General features: G+C 45.9%; 2 protein-coding genes across 4 annotated transcripts in view; both read left to right on the top strand.

Moving 5' to 3' along the window:
• The first annotated feature begins 717 nt into the window (after positions 1-717).
• Positions 718-19,232, top strand: part of LOC117668664 (uncharacterized) — a 35,817-nt gene continuing 17,302 nt past the window's right edge. For 2 of the 3 annotated variants that reach the window (XM_060681657.2, XM_087894325.1), the window contains exons 1-6: positions 718-803; positions 1,804-1,820; positions 2,938-3,034; positions 9,730-9,962; positions 11,499-11,727; positions 12,830-13,023. In XM_060681657.2, the coding sequence (XP_060537640.2) occupies positions 800-803; positions 1,804-1,820; positions 2,938-3,034; positions 9,730-9,962; positions 11,499-11,727; positions 12,830-13,023 (774 nt within the window). In that variant the 5' untranslated portion in view covers positions 718-799. Of the gene's footprint in view, positions 804-1,521; positions 1,669-1,803; positions 1,821-2,937; positions 3,035-9,729; positions 9,963-11,498; positions 11,728-12,829; positions 13,024-19,232 lie in introns of those variants that run through there. The other variant, XM_060681659.2, reaches the window with a different exon arrangement.
• Positions 7,563-8,386, top strand: LOC148116323 (uncharacterized). Its single transcript, XM_087894401.1, has one exon. It carries the CDS (start codon positions 7,563-7,565, stop codon positions 8,349-8,351), a length of 789 nt encoding a protein of 262 aa, XP_087750527.1. The 3' UTR covers positions 8,352-8,386.

Raw genomic sequence — 19,232 nt, forward strand, 5'->3', positions numbered from 1 at the left:
CGGGGATCATTTTTGTATATCCCGTTTTTTTCTATGTGTTTCACTTTTCTTCTTTATACTGTAACTGCTATTCTAATAGCAAATCCTTCCTAAAATTATGGTATCATAATTAATTTCTCTGATACAAGATAGGTTTTATCAACCCCTCAGGTTGTTTCACCATGACTAGGGCAACTTGGCAATGGTGGAACAAAATGAATTTATATGCCAGGTTTTTGGTAGACAATATGTCAAGGTAATTAGTTTATTTAGTGTGCTTATCCAGGGAGACAGCATTTTGAAACTTACCTAATATTCCATGGAACCTAGATTAATCCTTTGGATTAATTTGTTTGTATTAGGTTCTTTGTTTCTTTTTTATGCCATTTTAATTTTGTATTGCATTACATTCCTGATTAAATTATCTTTCCATTGATATATAATTTTATGGCTCTACTGCTCCAAAAAAAGTGGTGTTGTTAACTAGTTTTAGAAAATATCCCAAAAGTTTTCCCAAAAGTTTTCCACAATTTTGGCCACTACTGTAGAAGGAGATCTCTTCAGGAAGCCCATATTCGGGTAGGTCATCTCAGCCTCGGCAGGGAATGATGTTCTCTCCGGGTGCCCCCCCCTTCCCCTTGGCTGGGAAGTGGGACCTCCGTAGCACTGAACGGACCTCTGGCCATCTGTGACATCACCATGCTTCACAAGGGCAGCATGGAATGCTGGGAGTTCCTTGGACTCCAGAAAAGCAAGGAAGATGCTGCCATGAAGGAAGAGGTGATTTCCATCCATCTGAGGTGGCCGATGTGGGGGAACCATGGGTGAGCAAAAGCGACGGCTCCCCAATTGTATCCTGAGATTTGGGCAAGGAACAGGGGTGGGTTCTACTTACCTTTACTACCGGTTCGCAACAGGGCCGCACGCAGGCAGAAGAGCGTGCGCAGAAGACGTTCAGATGACGTCGGGGTCGGTGGGTGGAGCCTCCCTCTGGTTTTACTACCGGTTCTATAGAATCGGTCCGAACCGGGGGCAACCCACCACTGGCAAGGAAGAGAAATTCAGGGGAGGTCTGTAAAGTCATATATGGACACCAACGCTCAAACACTCTCCTTTTATAAACAGAATGGGACAATGGCCAACTCGCCACGGCCAAATTAAAAATTATTTTAATTTTTGTCATTCCGCTTCCATTTCATCCCCCCCTTTTGCCTCCATCATTTAATGATTCTAATCCGCTATTTCTTCAATATTAGTGTAACTCCTGTCCTGCAGTGAGCTGACCATGATGAGCTGGTATAGAATCTTTATGAACCAGACACATAGAGAGAGGTTCACGCCAGGGCAATCTGTATTAACTTCCGAAGTTAGATTTAGGGTGTTAGTTATATTTTTTTTTAAAAAAAACCCAGTAATTTTTCTTGGCTGCTTATATCTGGCTCTCTCCAAAGGGGCTTGCAAAAATGCACACAATGCTGTCCAGGGCAGCATCATAATCACCCGCCTACAACTGTCACCTCCCTCTCAAGGCTGCCATCTCTCAGCCCAGTGAAACTCTTTCTAAGAGACAGGTCCTGAAAAATTCCCCCCCCCAAAAAAATCATGAGAGAAGGAGGGGGGAAAATTAAAATTTGAAAGATGTGTGCGGGAACGGGCCCTTGAAGTAGCCACTGCTGCGTACACTGCTGCGTAAGTACTCTTTTTGCGTGCCCCTGGGCTAGATTAGTTGCCCTCAAGGGTTCCCATCCGCTCTAACGATTCTGCTGTTTCATTTCCTTCCTTTGGACTCCTCTCCTTTGGATGATGCCCTGTGGATGACTGCAGACCCTAACCGAGAACAGGTATGTGGGTTAGACCTGGGTTGTTCTGAAAGACATGAGGTGCAACTCACAGGAGGGATATTGGTAACAATAAGATCCACAGTTGGATAACCAATAGAAGAAATATTTGTAACTCAGGGCTGAACTGTGGAATCCTTGCTGCTCTCTGAGCATGATCGTTTTCTTGCGGACGTTTCATAACCCAGCTAGGTAATGTCATCAGCCTCTTCTCGATGCACGGGCACGCAGAGCTGCCAAAAGGCAGGAGTGGCTCCTCAGGAGGAGATCTCCTCGAGAGTAAGGCTTGGGGCTAATTGGCCACTCCCTTAACCTATTTAAGGAGGAATGCCAACTGAAGCAATTTGCAGGGAACAACTTTAGTTCATTCTCCTTCGTGCCTTGATCTTAGTTCTCTGCAAATTGCTTCTGGGCTTTTTGCCAACCATAGTAAGATTACAATTATTTATTCTTTGGATTCTTTTGGCTGTTAAGAAAGTTAATTAACAGCCTTTGTTTGGAAGAGACTGAGTTATTTTAGTTAATTTAGTTTTGTACAGACTTTGTGTGTGCTGCGTTCTTTGGGGTCCGTAGCTGGGGCAGAACATCTTGGAGGTCTTCTAGTCCAACCTCCTGGTCAAGCATGAATCCCTGTATCACTTTGGACAAACGGTTGTCCAATCTCTTCTTAAAAACTTCCAGTGTTGGAGCATTCACAACTTCTGGAGGCAAGTAGTTCCACTGATTAATTGTTCTCACTGTCATTTTGATTCTATCTCTCTGTTAATGCAGCTGAGAACTGCATTGGCCAGAAAAAAATATATTCTCAAGGCTGAGATTCAACTGGAAAGTCAAAAAACAGATCTTTTTTTAAAAAAAAATGCTACCTCCAATTGTGGTTTGTTCGCCTTTAGCATGCTCTTTGGTGCAAATCCTGGCCTGTTTGGGCTTAATCAAAAAACTCTGATTAAACAAACCCCGATTGCCATGTGCAAACTTTATTTGCTTGTATTTGCCATCACCAATTCATTAATATTGGTAATGACTGGTTAGCACATCCTAGGAAACAGAGAAACCTGGTTAAAAATCTGGTTTGGAATTCAAGCCTGCTTTCTAATTTGTCTTTCAATCTGTCATCCAGTTTGGGGACAGGGACGCGCAGAGCATATCAGACGACAATCAATCTTTGCAGGATTTGAATTACATCATCGATCAGCTGGAGCGGGAGGAAATGGAAGGTAAGTAAGAGGATTGTGGGAAAAACAAGGGAGGCTTCTGAACCAGTGGTGAAATGTAAAATTTGTTACTACAGGTTCTGTGGGCGTGGCTGGGTGTGGGGCGTAATGTGACTGGGTGGGCGTGGCCAACTTTTTTTTTTTTACTTTTAAAACCATTTTTTCTACAACTTCTTCGGCCGAAGGGGTTGTAAAAAAATGCTTTTAAAAGTAAAAAAAAAAAAGCCTCTGATGATCACGCGGCTCAGATGGGCATTTTTGCTACTGGTTCTCCAAACCATCTGCCGCCATCGCTACCAGATCGGGTGATCCGGTCCGAACCGGGAGCATTTCACCCCTGTTTTGGACCATAAGATTTCGGAAAGCAGGTAGTCCTCGGGTTACAACAGTTCATTTAGTGACCGTTCGAAGTGACAACGGCCCTGAAAAAAGTGACTTAATGACCGTTTTTCATACTTATGACCGTTGCAACTTCCCTGTCGTCACGTGGTCAAAATTCAGATCCTTGGCAAGTGGTTCATATTTATGACGGTTGCAGCCTCCCGGGGGGGGGGATGTCACGTGATCCACTTTTGCGACCTTCTGACCGCCAAAGTCAACGGGGAATCCAGATTCACTTAACCAACCGTGTTTTACTAAGTTAACCAAGGTGACGATCCACTGAACGACTGTGGCAAGAAAAGTCGTTAAACGGGACAAGCTCGCTTAACAAAGGTTTTACTTCGCAGCATCCGTTTTCGGGCTCGGTTGTGGTCCTAAGTCGAGGAGTACCTGTACTGACTTCAGAGCGCCAGGATATTTGTTGCATAGGGACGTCACGGGGGATATGACATCATTGGGGCTTTAAAGAAATGCCTTGGATTGACTCTAAGGCAGTGTTTCTCAACCTTGGTAGCTTGAAGATGGGTGGACTTCAACTCCCAGAATCCCCCAGCCAGCAACGCTGGCTGGGGGATTCTGGGAGTTGAAGTCCACCCATCTTCAAGCTTCCAAGATTGAGAAACACTGCTCTAAGGGGCTTAAACAAGCCCTGAAGTCTCATTGGAAAGAAAGCGCCACCTGCTGGCTGCAATCCATATCACTTATACCAGGGATGGCAAACCTTTTTCTCCTCGGGTGCTGAAAGCGCATGCCCATAATGCAATGCTCCCCCAGGCCCCGCCCCGATGCATGAGCGCACAACCCCTCGGTGCTCCCCCAGCCCCTGCACATGCGTGCATGACCCCGCCCATGCTCCCCCCCCGTTTTTGTGCTACCAGGCCTCTCTGAAGCCTCGTGGAACAAAAAGGCTTCACAGAGGCCTGTTAGCACCAAAACGGGGCATTGGGGGGAGGTGCAGAGTGCCCCCCCCTGTTTTTGGTCCCAGCAGGCAGAGACCCGAAAATCAACTGGCTGGCGGGAGGTGTGCAGGCATGTGCACGCCTCCATGGTTTAGGACCTGGTTATTTACAGTACCGTCTACTACCACCAATAGCCTCCCACTGGCCGGTACGCTCTCATAGAGAGGGGCTCCTCTGGGTGCCGTTGGCCAAACAATGTCGACTGGCGGCCCCCAGGAGGAGAGCCTTCTCTGTGGGGGCACCTACTATCTGGAACGAGCTCCCCCCGGAGTTACGGAGGATCCCGGATCTGCGCACCTTCCGCCACGCTCTCAAGACCTTTTTAATTCCACCAGGCGGGCCTGGCCTAATCTTTTTCCCTCTTTTTAATTATGCAAATTTTAATTGGTTTTTAAATGATTGGGGTGTTTTAATTTGTCTGGGCCAAATTGTTTAATTCGATTTTACTTTGTTTTTTAAATTTTGTATCTATGTATTTTTACTGTTTGGCTGTTCACAGCCCTGAGTCCTTCGGGAGTAGGGCAGTATATAAATCAAATAAATAAAAATAAATAAACAAATACATGTGTGGTGGAGTGACCTGGGCGTCGGCTCGTGTGCCGACAGAGATGGCTCTGCGTGCCTGCGTGACTAGTTCTTTAGTCGGCTCCATTGATTTTCAATTATTATTATTATTATTATTATTATTATTATTATTATTATTATTATTATTATTATTATTATTATTATTATTATTTATTGGTTAATCTTTAGTGAGATTCACAGCCTTTGAGGCTGGTTAATAGCTCAGCAGCTCGAGTCCTAACCAAGGGCCTAGGAACTGTTAAGGTATCGTCGGAGGATGTAAGCTGTTCCGAGTAAGGTGGTTTTTTGGAGAGTCAAAATGTTCAAGTCCGGCAAATTTAGAATTTCTAGCGGGGTAGCCTTTTGGGTATTGCTCCGAGGGCTCCAATTACAATCGGGACAACACACGATTTCTTTTTCCACAGTCGCTCAACTTCAATTTGTAAGTCCCGGTACTTTGTGATTTTTTCTTGCTGCTTATCTTCAATCCGTGCATCACCAGGTATTGCAATGTCAATGAACCATACTTTTTTCTTTTCAACTATTGTTATGTCAGGTGTGTTGTGGACCAAGTGCCTGTCAGTCTGAATCCTAAAGTCCCACAAGATCTTGAGTTTCTCATTCTCTAAAACTTTCTCAACCTGATGTTCCCAGTGGTTTTTGCTGTACTCAAATCCAAACTTCTGGCACAATTTCCAGTGAATGATTTTAGCAACACGGTCATGGCGTTGTAGGTAGTCAGTTTGTGAAATTTTGCTGCACCCACTGATCAGGTGGTCGACTGTCTCATCTTTCTCATTGCAGAGGCGGCATTTGCTGTTGGTGGTAACATGTTGAATTTTTGCCTTCATACAGTTTGTGGCTAGGGCTTGTTCTTGAGCTGCCAAAATAAAGCTTTCTGTTTCTTTTTTCAGTACTCCTGATCTTAACCAGTTCCAAGTTAGTTTCTGGTCAGCTTTGCCTTCAATACTTTTCAAGTATTGGCCATGCAGAGCTTTGTGTTTCCAATTTTCAGCTCGCTGCTCAATTACTTCTTTCTTATATTCTGCTTTTGTTTTAGTTGTCTTTAAAAGGCCTCCCTTATTTACTTCCTTAATCGTTGGTTCTTCACTTTTCTGGATGTAATCATTCAAGCTGCATTTTTCTTCTTCCACAGTCTGCTTTACTTGTAGGAGTCCTCGACCACCCTCTGCTCTTGGTAAATATAATCGGTCAACATCACTTTTAGGGTGCAAGGCATGATTCATTGTCATAAGCTTCCTTGTTTTTCTGTCCAAATTGTCTAACTCCATCTGGGTCCAGTCAATTATTCCTGCAGAGTATCTAATCACAGGTATAGCCCAGGTATTTATGGCTTTTATGATGTTTCCTCCACTCAATTTGGACATTAATATCTTACGAATTCGTCGAATGTACTTGGTTGAAGTTAATTCCTTGACTTTATTATGTTATTATTATATTATTATATTATAAGGTTCTTTAGTCGGCGCCATTGATTTTCTATTATTATTATTATTATTATTATTATTATTATTATTATTATTATTATTATTATTATTATTATTATTTCATATTAAGACCTACCTAGTGGCGATAAAAGCGGCAAAATTTAATTATTTTTCCGCTCTTATCAGGTCTGCAGAGAACCGCCCAGTAGCCCTGTTTAGGGTGACCTGCTCCCTCCTTCATCTGGGAGCGAGGGAAGACCCCTTGCAGGGCAGGGCTGAGGATTTTGTGCAATTCCTGCATGACAAAGTCACTCAGATTCGGGAAGGCTTGGACTCTGATTGGGTAGATTCAGATGGGGTGACGGAGGTGGGTCTTGAGAATGTTATCTGGGAGGGGTTTGACCTTGTGACTCCCGAGGACGTGGACAGGATTCTGGGTAGGCTTAGCGCTGCCACATGTTTATTGGACCCGTGTCCCTCCTGGTTGGTGCTGGCCTCCTGGGCAGTTACACGAGGCTGGCTCCAGGGGATTATTAATGCTTCTTTGAGTGAGGGCCTCTTCCCCCACCTCTTTGAAAGAGGCGGTGGTGAGGCCTCTCCTCAAGAAGCCTTCCCTGGACCCGGCTGTATTAGCGAATTATCGTCCAGTCTCCAACCTTCGCTTTGTGGCGAAGGATGTTGAGAGTGTGGTGGGGCGACAACTTCCCCAATACCTGGATGAAACCGATTATCTAGGTCCGTTCCAGTCAGGATTCAGGCCATGGTTCAGCACGGAAACGGCATTGGTCGCATTGGTTGATGACTCTGGAGGGCTCGGGACAGGGCCTGTTCCTCTGTCCTGGTCCTATTAGATCTCTCAGCGGCTTTTGATACCATCGACCATGGTATCATGCTGCGACGATTGGAGGGGTTGGGAGTGGGGGGCACCGTGCTACGATGGTTCTCCTCCTTCCTCTCCGACTGTACGCAGTTTGTGTTGGCAGGGGGGCAGAGGTTGACCTCTAGGCGCCTTGTTTGTGGGGTGCCACAAGAGTCAGTCCTCTCGCCCCTTCTGTTCAACATTTATGTGAAGCCGCTGGGCGAGATCATCCGTGGTTTTGGGATGAGTTCCACCAGTACGCTGACAATACTCAGCTGTACATCTCCACCCTGGACCACCCCAATGATGCCCTTGACGTGATGTCCTGGTGCCTGGAGGCCATGCGGATCTGGATGGGGAGGAACAAGCTCAGACTCAACCCTTCCAAGACCGAATGGCTGTTGTTTCCGGCGTCCCGGTATAGGCAGCTGGCTCCATCACTGACTATTGGGGGCGAGATCTTGTCCCCCTCAGAGAGGGTTCGCAACCTGGGTGTTCTCCTGGATACACGGCTGTCCTTGGAAGATCATATGACCGCCGTGGCCAGGGGAGCTTTTTATCAGGTTCGCCTGATACACCAGTTGCATCCCTATCTGGACTGGGATGCCCTGCGCACGGTCACTCATGCCCTCGTCGCATCCCATCTGGACTACTGTAACACTCTCTACATGGAGCTCCCCTTGAAGAGCACTCGGAAGCTCCAACTGGTCCAGAATGTGGCCGCGCGGGTGGTTATGGGGGCGACTTGGCGCACCCACGTAACACCCCTCCTGCGCGAGCTGCACTGGCTCCTGGTGGTCTTCCGAGTGCGATTCAAGGTGTTGGTCACCACCTTTAAAGCGCTCCATGGCTTAGGACCGGGGTATATACGAGACCGCCTTCTGCCACTGATAGCCTCCCACCAGCCAATACACTCCCACAGAGAGGGGCTCCTCAGGGTGCCGTCCGCCAGACAATGCCGACTGGCGACACCCAGAGGGAGAGCCTTCTCTGTAGGGGCACCAGCCCTCTGGAATGAGCTGCCCCTTGAGATTCGTCTCATCCCCGACCTGCATACCTTTCGCTGCGCCTTGAAGACCCTTTTGTTTCAACAAGCCAGCCTGGCATAATACAAATTTTAGAATGGGTGTATGTTTATTTTTAATCTATGGGCCAAATTTTTATATATTTGATTTTAAATTGTTTTAAATTTTGTAAATTTATATGTGTTTTAATATGGCTGTACACCGCCCTGAGTCCTCCAGGAGAAGAGCAGTATAGAAATCTAATAAACATAAACAACATAAACATAAACAATTGGGTGACGGTCTGGGCTATTCCCAGGCCATTCTAGCAGCGAAATATGATTATCTTGAAACTCCCCCCCCCCAAAAAAGTGGTGTTATTAGCCATCAAACCTCAAAAATACACTTTTCCCAAAAGGTTTCTACAATTTTGGCCACTACTGTAGGTAGTCCCCCTCATATGACCACCATTCCCAGGGAATCCTGGGAATTGAAGTCCCTATATTTTCAAGATGGCAAGGTTGAGACTCTGCTGCTAGTGAAGGAGTTTGGGGGGAAGGGGTTCAACACAGCCGGAGATGCTATTTCCACCCCCCCCCCCACTTTTACTTCTTACAAATAGTCCTTGATTTACGAGACGTGGTGGCGCAGTGGTTAGAGTGCAGTACTGTAAGCTACTTCTGCTGACTGCCGGCTGTCTGCAATTTGGCAGTTCAAATCTCACCAGGCTCAAGGTTGACTCAGCCTTCCGTCCTTCCGAGGTCGGTAAAATGAGGACCCAGATTGTTGGGGGAAAGAAGCTGACTCGGTAAACCGCTTAGAGAGGGCTGTGAACAGTGGTGGGATTCAAGTAATTTAACAACCGGTTCTCTGCCCTAATGATTTCTTCCAACAACCAGTTTGCCAAACTGCTCAGAAAGTTAACAACCGGTTCTCCCGAAGTGGTGCGAACCGGCTGAATCCCACCACTGGCTGTGAAGCACTGTGAAGCGGTATATAAGTCTAAGTGCTGTTGCACTTAGGAATCAGAATTTTCTTTGCCAAGTAAGTCAATTCAGTGACTTGGACCCGATTTAGCAACCTTTTCTGCCATGGGTTGTTTAGCAGTTGTCAAGTGAATCCCACGGTCATTAAGAGAATCCGATTCCCCCCATTATCTACTCAGCCAAAGGTAATGAGGAAATGTCACTAATGGTGAAGACATGACCCCAGGAATGTTGCAACCATCATTAAATACAGGCCGGTTGCCAAGCGCCTGGATTTTGATCTCGTAACCGTGTTGACACTACAATGGTTGTAAGTGCGACGATTGATCCTAAGTCATATTTTTCAATTTCGGTCACTAAATGAGTTGAGAACTACCTGTAATATTGACCACCTTGATGGGGGGGGTCTCCCGAGGAAGAGACGGCCCATCTCTGAATGGTAGAAGCTGTCAGGAGCAGGATGATGGGCTTTGGTCTCAAGCCAGCTTTCTCCACAGCTCTCTCTCTCGACATCATGAGCAGCCCAGACGAAGAGCTGAAGGTGGAATGGGAGGTTTCCCGAACCCCTTCGCCGGACATCACCATCGTGCCGGAAGTCTCTAGCCGGCCATACCTGGTGGAGACAGACCTCAACCTTTCGGTGGACTCAGTGTCTTCTCCGCCTCCTCCCTCGCTCGATTCCTTCTTTCCTTGCAGTCTGATTGAGGACTCGGCGTTCTCCATCGAGAAGGTGGGTGGGCTCCATCTCTTTTAGAATGTAGAAAAACAGAGTTGGAAGGGACCTCGGAGGTCTTCTAGTCCAACCCAGGAGTGGGCTTCAAAAATTTTAGCAAGGGGTTGTTTGCTCAGTTGCTGGGTGGGTGTGGCCATGGTGGGTGTGGCCTACTCGGCCTCCTGCACCATGGTGGGGGGTGGCATTTTTGTCCTCCCCGGGCTCCGGAGGCTTTCCTTAAGCCTGTGGAAGGGTGAAAACAGCCTCCCCAGGTTCCGGAGGCCCTTTGGAGGCCGGAAATAGGCCCCAACTTCCAATAGGCCTGTTTTTCGTCCTCCCTGAGTCTCTGCGTGCACCCTGCACTTACCTGCATCCAAAACAGGCTGCATGGGGACTCCTAGGAGGGGAGGGGTGGGCGGGGTGGAGCCAGCCAGGACTGGGATTTGGGGATTCTCTGAACCGCACAGATTCTTAGCTAGAGGTTCTGACGAACCCCCAGCAACCCACCTCTGGTCCAACCCCCTGCTTAGGGAGGAAAGCTCCACCACTTCAGACAAACATCTTCTTAGAAACTTCCAGTGGTGGAGCAGCCACAACTTCTGGAGGCAAGTTGTTCCACTGGTTAATTGTTCTCACTGTCAGGAAATTTCTCCTTAGTTCTGGGTTGCTTCCAGTGGTGGGTACCAACCGGTGTTACCACCGGTCCTCTTTGTGCACGCGCTTTGCGCACAAAACTAATCAAGCCGAGAACCAAGCTAGACCTAAGGAGAAATTTCTTGACAGTGAGAAAATGTATCAGTGGAACTGCTTGCCTCCAGAAATTGTGGGTGCTTCAACACTGGAGGTTTTTAAGAAGAGATTGGACAACCATTTGTCTGAAATGGTATAGGGCAGTGATGGCTAACCTTTTTGCCATCGAGTGCCAAAAGCAGGGGAGCATGGGGGGGGGGTCACTCGCATGCGTGCCCATACCCATAATTCAATGCCCCCCACGTCCCATCCACGCTCCCCCTGCTTTTGGCACACAACGGCAAAAAGCTTGCCGGTGGGCCTGGTAGGCCCATTTTTTGCCCTCCCCAGGCTCCAGAGGCCTTCTTGGAGCCTGGAGTGGATGAAAACTGCCGCCTCCACCACCAACCCAAGGCCCTCTGGAGGCCGGAAATGGCCCATTTCCCGACTTCCAGCCAGCCCAGTTTTTCACCCTCCCCAGGCTCCAGAGGCTTTCTTGGAGCCTGGGGAGAGTGAAAACGGCCTCCCCCACCATTCCGGAGGCCCTCTGGAGGCCGGAAACAACCTGTTTCCCGACTTCCGGTGGGCCTAGAAGGCCCAAAATCATCTGGCTGGCACGTGCACGCACGTTGGAGTTGAGTTAGGGCAACACTCGCGTGGCCACAGATATGGCTCCGTGTGCCACCTGTGGCACCCGTGCCATAGGTTCGCCATCACGGGTATAGGGTCTCCTGCTTGGGCAGGAGGTTGGATTAGAGGACCTCCAAGGTCCCTTCCAACTGTGTTATTATCCTGTTAATCATGGTTTTTGTGTTCTTTCAAAAGGTCCTGGGACCAACCACCGCCAACATCTTGGCCGAAGCAGAGGCCGAAGCCTCCAAGTACGCAAATGGATTACAAAACCTGGAAATTGAATGGTCTGAAGACACCAACGAGCCTCACCGCATTCTGACTTGTCAAATATGCCAGCTTTTTGTGCGGACGGTCGATCGGTTGCTGGACAAATCGGAGCAACTCATGGATCATTACTTGCCCCTTACAGAGGAGGAAATAGGTAGGTGCAACACAACAGCATACAGGTAGTCCTCAACTTACAACCGTTTGTTTTAGTGACCATTCAAAGTTACGATGGCACTGAAAAAAAGGACTTGAGGCAGTTTTTCCCCTTTACGACCGTTTCCGCGACCCCGTGGTCACCTGATCTGCTGCCAACAGAGACAATTTTTGAAGTGAGTTTCGCCGCCTTTCTGGCCACCGACCACCTGACCACTGGTTAAGTGAATCACTGCAGATGTTAAATTAGTCGCACGGTTGTTAAGCGAATCTGGCTTCCCCGTCGACTTTGCTTGTCAGAAGGTCGCAAAAGGGACATAATCCCGGGACATTGTGACCATCATAAATACGAACCAGTTGCCAAGCGTCCGAATGTAAATCACGTGATCGGGGGAGAGGGGGCTGCAAGGGACTTAAGTGTGAAAAACAGTCATAAGTCCCCTTTTTCAGCGCCATAACTTTGTCACCAAACAAATGGTTGTAAGTTGAAGACTAACGATAAAGGGAAGTTGTTGTCAACTCTGAAGCCGGCCTGATTGAGGCCATTTTGAGGCTTCAGTGTTGCCACACTGGAGCTGAGGGAGAGGGAGGGGGGAATAGAGATAGCTGGAGTTTGTAGCCAAAACAAAATGCTTTCTCCTGAGAACCAAGGACGTTCCCACATGTGCTCAGGGACAGGAGGAGTGATATTACCAAGCAACCAGACCAGGGATGGGTTCTACTTATCTTTACTACCGGTTCACAACAGGGCCGCACGCTCGCTTTGCTTACATGTGCAGAAGCATTTTGATGACGTCGGGGTCAGTGGGCGGAGCCTCCCGCCGGTTTTACTACTGGTTCTATAGACCCCGTGCGAACCGGGGGCAACCCACCACTGAACCAGACGGCACCTTGATTGGACCGTGTGACTAATTGTTTGGGAAAGGGAAAAAAAACTTTACTTTTGATTAGGTGAAAACCGCGGGAAACTTCAGAGTCGGTTTTCAACAGCCTGTGCCAATATGATATGTCCAGTAAAGAAATCTTCCCGCCTCGGAGTCATGCTTGCTTTGCGTGTATTACTTGGAACCCTGACGGTTGTTTTCTTGTGCTTGCCTGGTCAGCAAGTCTGAAGAAAGCCGTAGAGGAGATGGACGATTCCTCTACCGATCATGAGATGCAAGTGTGCTTCGCACGGATCAGCAACCTTTCGGGCAAACTCCGTCAACGTGCCTACATGATGGCCCTGAGCAAGCTAAGGCTAGCCCGGAAGAATACTGAAGAGAATCTGGCTCAGCTTCAACAAACCATTGATTTGGTAAGCTCCGATTCCCTTTTCCATTTGGCACTATCGCCTTTTAGGAGGGGCGTGTTTTTGAAAATTTCGAAAACGTTTTTTACAATTTGTAAAACTTTCACTAATGTTTTCTTTTAGCTTTAAAACAATTTTTTTTAATGTTTGAAGATTTTAAAATGTAAAAGTTTTACATTTTAAACTTTAAAAATATATTTTTAAAATTTAAAGAACTTTAAAATGAAATTTGTAAAACATTTTAAAAAAATTTAGACCTTTTAAAAATTCAAACAATTGGCATTTTTAATTTTGAAAAAAATTAAATGTTCAAATATTTTAAATTTTAAATTTTTAAGTTTTTCATGTTTAAAAATTATAACATTTTAAATTTAAAATTGTTAACATTTTGAATTTGAAAAAATATTTATTAAATTTTAAAAATGTTATTTTTTAATTAAAAATAATTCGTAAAAGTTTTTAAAAATTTAATTTTTTTAAAATTCAACGAATTATTGATTTGGTAAGCTGAGAGTCCCTTTTCCATTTGCTATTATCGCCTTCCAGGATGGATGCATTTTTAAAAATTTTGAAAATGTTTTACAAATTGTATTTCTATACTATTTAAAAAAAATAGTTTTAAAAAAGTTTTTAATGTTTAAAGATTTTAAAATGTTTATTTTTAAAATTTTAAATTTTTTACATTTTAAACTTGAAAATTATTTTTTCAATTTAAAGAACTTTTTTTAATTAAAAAAAATTGCAAAGCATTTTTAAAAATGTGAACTTTTCAAAAATTTAAACAATTGACATTTTTAATGTTGAAAAATTTAAAAGTTCAAATATTTTAAATTTTAAATGTTTGAACATTTGAACATTTTAAATTTAAAAACATTTTTAAATTTAAAAACATTTTTAATTTAAAAAATAATTTGTAAAATGTTTTTAAATTTTTTAACTTTTTAAAAAAATTTTAAAAATCACATTTTCCATTTAAAAATTTTTTAAAGTTCAAATATTTTAAATTTTAATTTTTTTTTAAATTAAAAAAATCAAAATGTATATTTAAAATTAAAGGGGACCATCCTAAATTGGGTCTCGATTTGAGATTAATGACATTTTTCATAGGGATTTGGTAAGGGGTGATTTTGCTGGAAGTAAACCCTGATTTTTAGCAAAAGCGTCATTATGTAGTCATGTGACCACGGGATGCTGGAAATGGCCATAATATGGCTCGGTTGCTGACTGCTCAGTCACATGATCATGGAGAGGGGTAAGCAACAGAACTTTAGACCTTGGTAGTAAGTTCCCCCCGCCAGTAAGGTCCATTGTAACTTCAAACGGTCACTAAGCAAACAGTCTTAAGTCGAGGACTAGCTGAGGTTCTTTATTTTTTCCCCTTCTCTCACCTTGCTAAAGAAATGCTCAAAGCTATCGGATCCATCTTGCAGGATTCCAGTCAGTCACCTGGAAGACCAAACAATATTTTGGAATTACAGTAAATTAACTAGGAGTCAGAACAGATTCGTTTAAAAACAGATCATGCCAAACCAATCTTATTTCATTCTTCAACATAGTGACTAAATTAGTTAGACCAGCAAAATACTGTGGACATAATATACTTAGACTTCAGCAAGGCATTCGACACAGTAGACCACAACCTACTTCTTGGTAAGCTAGAAAAAAAGTGGGATAGATAGCTTCGCCACCAGATGGCTCACAAACCGTACTCAACGAGTAGTTCTTAATGGGTCTAAGTCTACATGGAAAGAAGTAAGCAGTGGGGTGCCAGTACTTAGGCCCAGTACTCTTCAATATCTTCATAAACGACTTAGATGAGGGAATAGAAGGGGAACTCACCAAATTTGTAGATGGTACTAAGCTGGCAGAAATAGCCAACACCCCAGAAGATACGCTCAAGATCCAGATGGATCTTGACAGACTTCAACACTTATCTAACAAAATGAAAATTCAATGTAGAGAAATGTAAAGTCTTACACTCAGGTAAAAAAAACCCAAAAGCACACATATAAACTGGGTGAAACCGGACTTAATAGCAGTGACTGTGAGAGGGATTTTGGAGTCTTAGTGGACAACCAGCTAAATATGAGACAGCCGTGTGCGGCGGCAGCAGCCAAAAAAGCCAATGCAATCCTAAACTGCATTAACAGAGGGATACCATCAAGATCAAGGGAGGTACTAATACCCCTCTATAAAGGCCTAGTAAGACCACACCTAGAGTACTGCATCCAGTTTTGTTCACCACACTATAAAAAAATTTTTGAGACTCTAGCAAAAGTGCAGAGGAGAGCAACCAGGATGATGAGGGGACTGGAGATATGAAGAACGGTTGCAGGAACTGGGCGTGGCTAGTCTAGTGAAGAGAAGGACCAGGGAAGACGTGATAGCAGTTATTTTAATATTTGAGGGGCTGCCACAGAGAGGAAGGGGTCAAGCTGTTTTCCAAAGCACCTGAAGGTCAGTCAAGGAATAATGGATGGAAACTGACCGAGGAGAGATTCAACCTAGAAATGAGGAGGAACTTTGAGAGAAAAATCAACCGGATGGAACAGAAGTTGCCTTCGGAAGTTGTGGGAGCTTCATCACTTGAGACTTGCAAGAAAAGACTGGACTGCCATTTGTCAGAAATGATGTAGGGCCGTGATGGCGAACCTAAGGCACGCGTGTCACAGGTGGCACGCAGAGCCATATTGATGGGCACGCGAGCGTTGCCCTACCTCAGCTCCAGTACGCATGTGCGTGCTGACCAGCTGATTTTGGGGCTTTCTGGGCCCACTAGAAGTTGGCAAACGGGCTGTTTTCAGCCTCCAGAGGGCCTCCGGTGGGGTAGGGAAGGCTGTTTTCGCCCTCCCCAGGTTCCTAAAAAGCCTCTGGAGCCTGGGGAGGGCAAAAAACGGGCCTACCGTGCCCACTGTGTCATCACATGCCAAAAGTGGGGGGAGCATGGGGGGGTTGCATGCACATGCGTGGGAGGGCAGGGCGCATAGAATTATGAGTGTGGGCACACACGTGCGTGACTATCCCGCACTCCCTCAGCTTTTGGCACGCAATGGCAAAAAGGTTAGCCATCACTGGTGTAGGGTCTCCCGCGGGGGTTGGACTAGATGACCTATAAGGTCCCTTCCAACTCTGTTAATCTGTTAAAAGATCCAGAAATTCTACCAATTTGTAGCTTCTGATTAATTTATTTATAGGCAGAACTCAACTTACAACAGTTCATTTAGCGACCATTCAAAGTTACAATGGCACTGAAAGTAGTGACTTATGGCTATTTTTCACCTTATGACCTTGGTGGTCTCCCCACGGTCACATGATCAAAATTCAGACACTTGGCAACTGACTCATATTTATCACGGTTGCGGTGTCCCGAGGTTACTTTTTACGACCTTCTGACAAGCCAAAAAATGGGGAAGCCTGCCAGATTCACTTAACAACCGTGTTACTTAACTTATGAATTGCAGTGATCCACTTAACAACCGTGGCAAGAAAGTTCGTAAAAGAGAGCAAAATTTACCAAACCATTTGAACGGCAGAAATTTTGGGCTGGATTGTAGTCGTAAGTCGAGGACTGGCCTGTATTCTGTTCTTATAGCTGCCCAACTCATTAGCCTTCTGGAGATCTCTAATCCAGATTCAGTAGCCCTAATAATTACCGTGTTTCCCCAAAAATAAGACAGCCCCTTATTTTCTTTTGACCCCCGAAATATGGCCTTGGACTTATTATCGGGGGTCTTATCCCTAAACCTCAGCCCCGGAGCACCGACCGGCTGCTTTGCCAGTGCCGCTCAGGCTGCTGCTTCCAGCAATCTTGGCAGCTTTTGTTATTTCCCGTGCAAACAGCATGAAGTGAGGCGGTGAGGCAGGGGGGGTGGCGGAGAAGGGGGGAACACAGTGGTGAAATGTAAAATTTGTTACTACCGGTTCTGTGGGCGTGGCTTGATAGTGATGGTGGGTAATATGACTGAGTGGGCGTGGTCAACTTTTTTTTTTTTTACTTTTAAAATCATTTTTTCTACAACCTCTTCGGCTAAAGAGGTTGTAAAAAAAAATGCTTTTAAAGCCTCTGACGATCCCAGCTGACTTGCCTAATCGGCAGAGGCTTTCTTTTTTTTTTTTTTAAAGCCTCTGACGATCCCAGCTGACTTGCCTGATTGGCAGAGGCTTTTTTTCCTTTTAAAAACATTTTTTCTATAACCTTTTTGGCGGAAAAGGTTGTAGAAAAAATGCTTTTAAAAGCCTCTGATGATCCCAGCTGAGCTGCAGGATCATCAGAGGCTGTTTTTTAACTTTTAAAAGCATTTTTTTGGCCAAAGAGGTTATAGAAAAAATGCTTTTAAAAATTAAAAAAAAAGCCTCTGATGATTGCATGGCTCAGCTGGGCAATGGTGGGGGGGGGCAGGGATTTTTGCTACTGGTTCTCCGAACCACCCGCCTCCATCGCTACCGGATCAAGCGATCCGGTCCGAACCGGGAGCATTTCACCCCTGGGGGAAAATGTCCCACATGCACCTGCCTCCACATGGAACAGGCTCCCACAAACCCTAGCTCGCGCACCCCTTCTCTTAATGGCGTCCGCAAAGAGCGACTGCAAAAAAAAATCTTGCCAACCCTAGCTCTGTCGACCTGGGACTGGGGCGAGTGGGACTGGCACCGGCGTTCGGAGCAGTGGCTGGTGTGGGCTGTCTACACAGCCATGAAGCGGGATCAGTGTGGCCGGTTCTCGCCCACAGCATGGCGGGTGGGGTGGGGCGGCAGAGAAGCGAGACGCATGGAACGAGATGGGGCTCCCCTTGCCGTCTCTTCTTCCCCCCTTGCTGGGCATGGCAGGAGCTGGAAGTCAGGTAAGACACAGCGGAGAAGCGACCATTTGAACGTAAGGAACAGAGCAAAAGCTTTTTTTTTTTTTTTCCATATATTGGATTTGTACACCGCCCTACTCCCGAAGGACTCAGGGCGGTGAACAGCCACAGAATAAAACACATAAATACAAAATTTAAAAACAGAATAAAACCGAATTAAAACAATTTGGCCGAGACAAATTAAAAACACCCAATAATTTTAAAAACAAATTAAAATTTACATTTTAAAGGGGAAAAGATTTAGGCCAGGCCGGCTTGATGGAATAAAAAAAGTCTTGAGAGCGCGACGGAAGGTGCGCAGATCCAGGATCCTCCGTATCTCCAGGGGGAGCTCATTCCAGATAGTAGGTGCCCCCACAGAGAAGGCTCTCCCCCTGGGGGCCGCCAGTCGACATTGTTTGGCTGATGGCACCCGGAGGAGCCCCTCTCTATGAGAGCGTACCGGTCAGTGGGAGCCTATTGGTGGTAGCAGGCGGTCTCGTAAATAACCAGATCCTAAGCCATGGAACTGCTAGGTGGAGAGCGCTCCAACTTCGGACTTTAATCCAAGTTTAGAAAAGCGGTCCGAGTCCCCTTTGCATCTCCTCATCCAGCCTTCTTCTGCAAAACCATGGCCGACGACGAATTCGCGTAAGTGGACGTTGTGACTGAGGCAGCTCTGGAGGGAGGTAAAGCCAGAAAGTTGAATCGGTTTTCTGTTAGTGAAAAAAGCTGGGATGGAAGACCATGCCGCGAGTTGCAGCCGGCTCTTTCCAATCTGCTTCTTTGTAACTCTTGGGTTCAGTTCATGTGGCCCGGACATTGAAGCTGGGGGGGAGGCTTCACTCTGCTGTCAGGTTCGGGGCTGAGGGGGGTGAGCATCGTTTTAAGGCCATTTGTGCAGCTGAAGCAAGAAACGCCTCATCTCACACTCTCCCCTCCTGGTTAAAGAATGAAGTTGTGGGGTGGGGGGGAGAGAAAAGCAAGGCGGAAAAAATAGTCACCTCCCAAATCTCCAAAGGATCTGGAGTTGAGATCTGGCTAAATGGTCAGCGTGCCATTACCAAATAAAAACAGACGGGAGGATATTCACTCCTGTTGCTTCTCTCCCTGTCTGTCTCTCTGCCTGTCTTCTCCGCCGTGTCTTACCTGACTTTCAGCTCCTGCCATGCCCGGCGAGGGGGGGGGGGAGAGAAGAGATGGCAAGGGGAGACCCATCTCATTCCATGTGTCTCACTTCTCCATTGCCCCACCCCTTCCCTTCGCCGGCCTGAGATTGGCAAGCCAGATTTGGGAAGCTGAACATGCTACTGCCACCGGGAGGAGAAGAACATCAGAAATGGGCTCTCTCGCAGCACCTCCTCTCTCTCTTCTTCT

This window comes from Pantherophis guttatus, chromosome 1, assembly GCF_059756535.1.
Source record: "Pantherophis guttatus breed Tessera chromosome 1, ASM5975653v1, whole genome shotgun sequence".
Classification (NCBI taxonomy): domain Eukaryota; kingdom Metazoa; phylum Chordata; class Lepidosauria; order Squamata; family Colubridae; genus Pantherophis; species Pantherophis guttatus.

Excerpts from the sequence above, each read along its gene's own strand:
- LOC148116323 (XM_087894401.1), top strand. The coding sequence starts at position 7,563 with ATGTCCTGGTGCCTGGAGGCCATGCGGATCTGGATGGGGAGGAACAAG.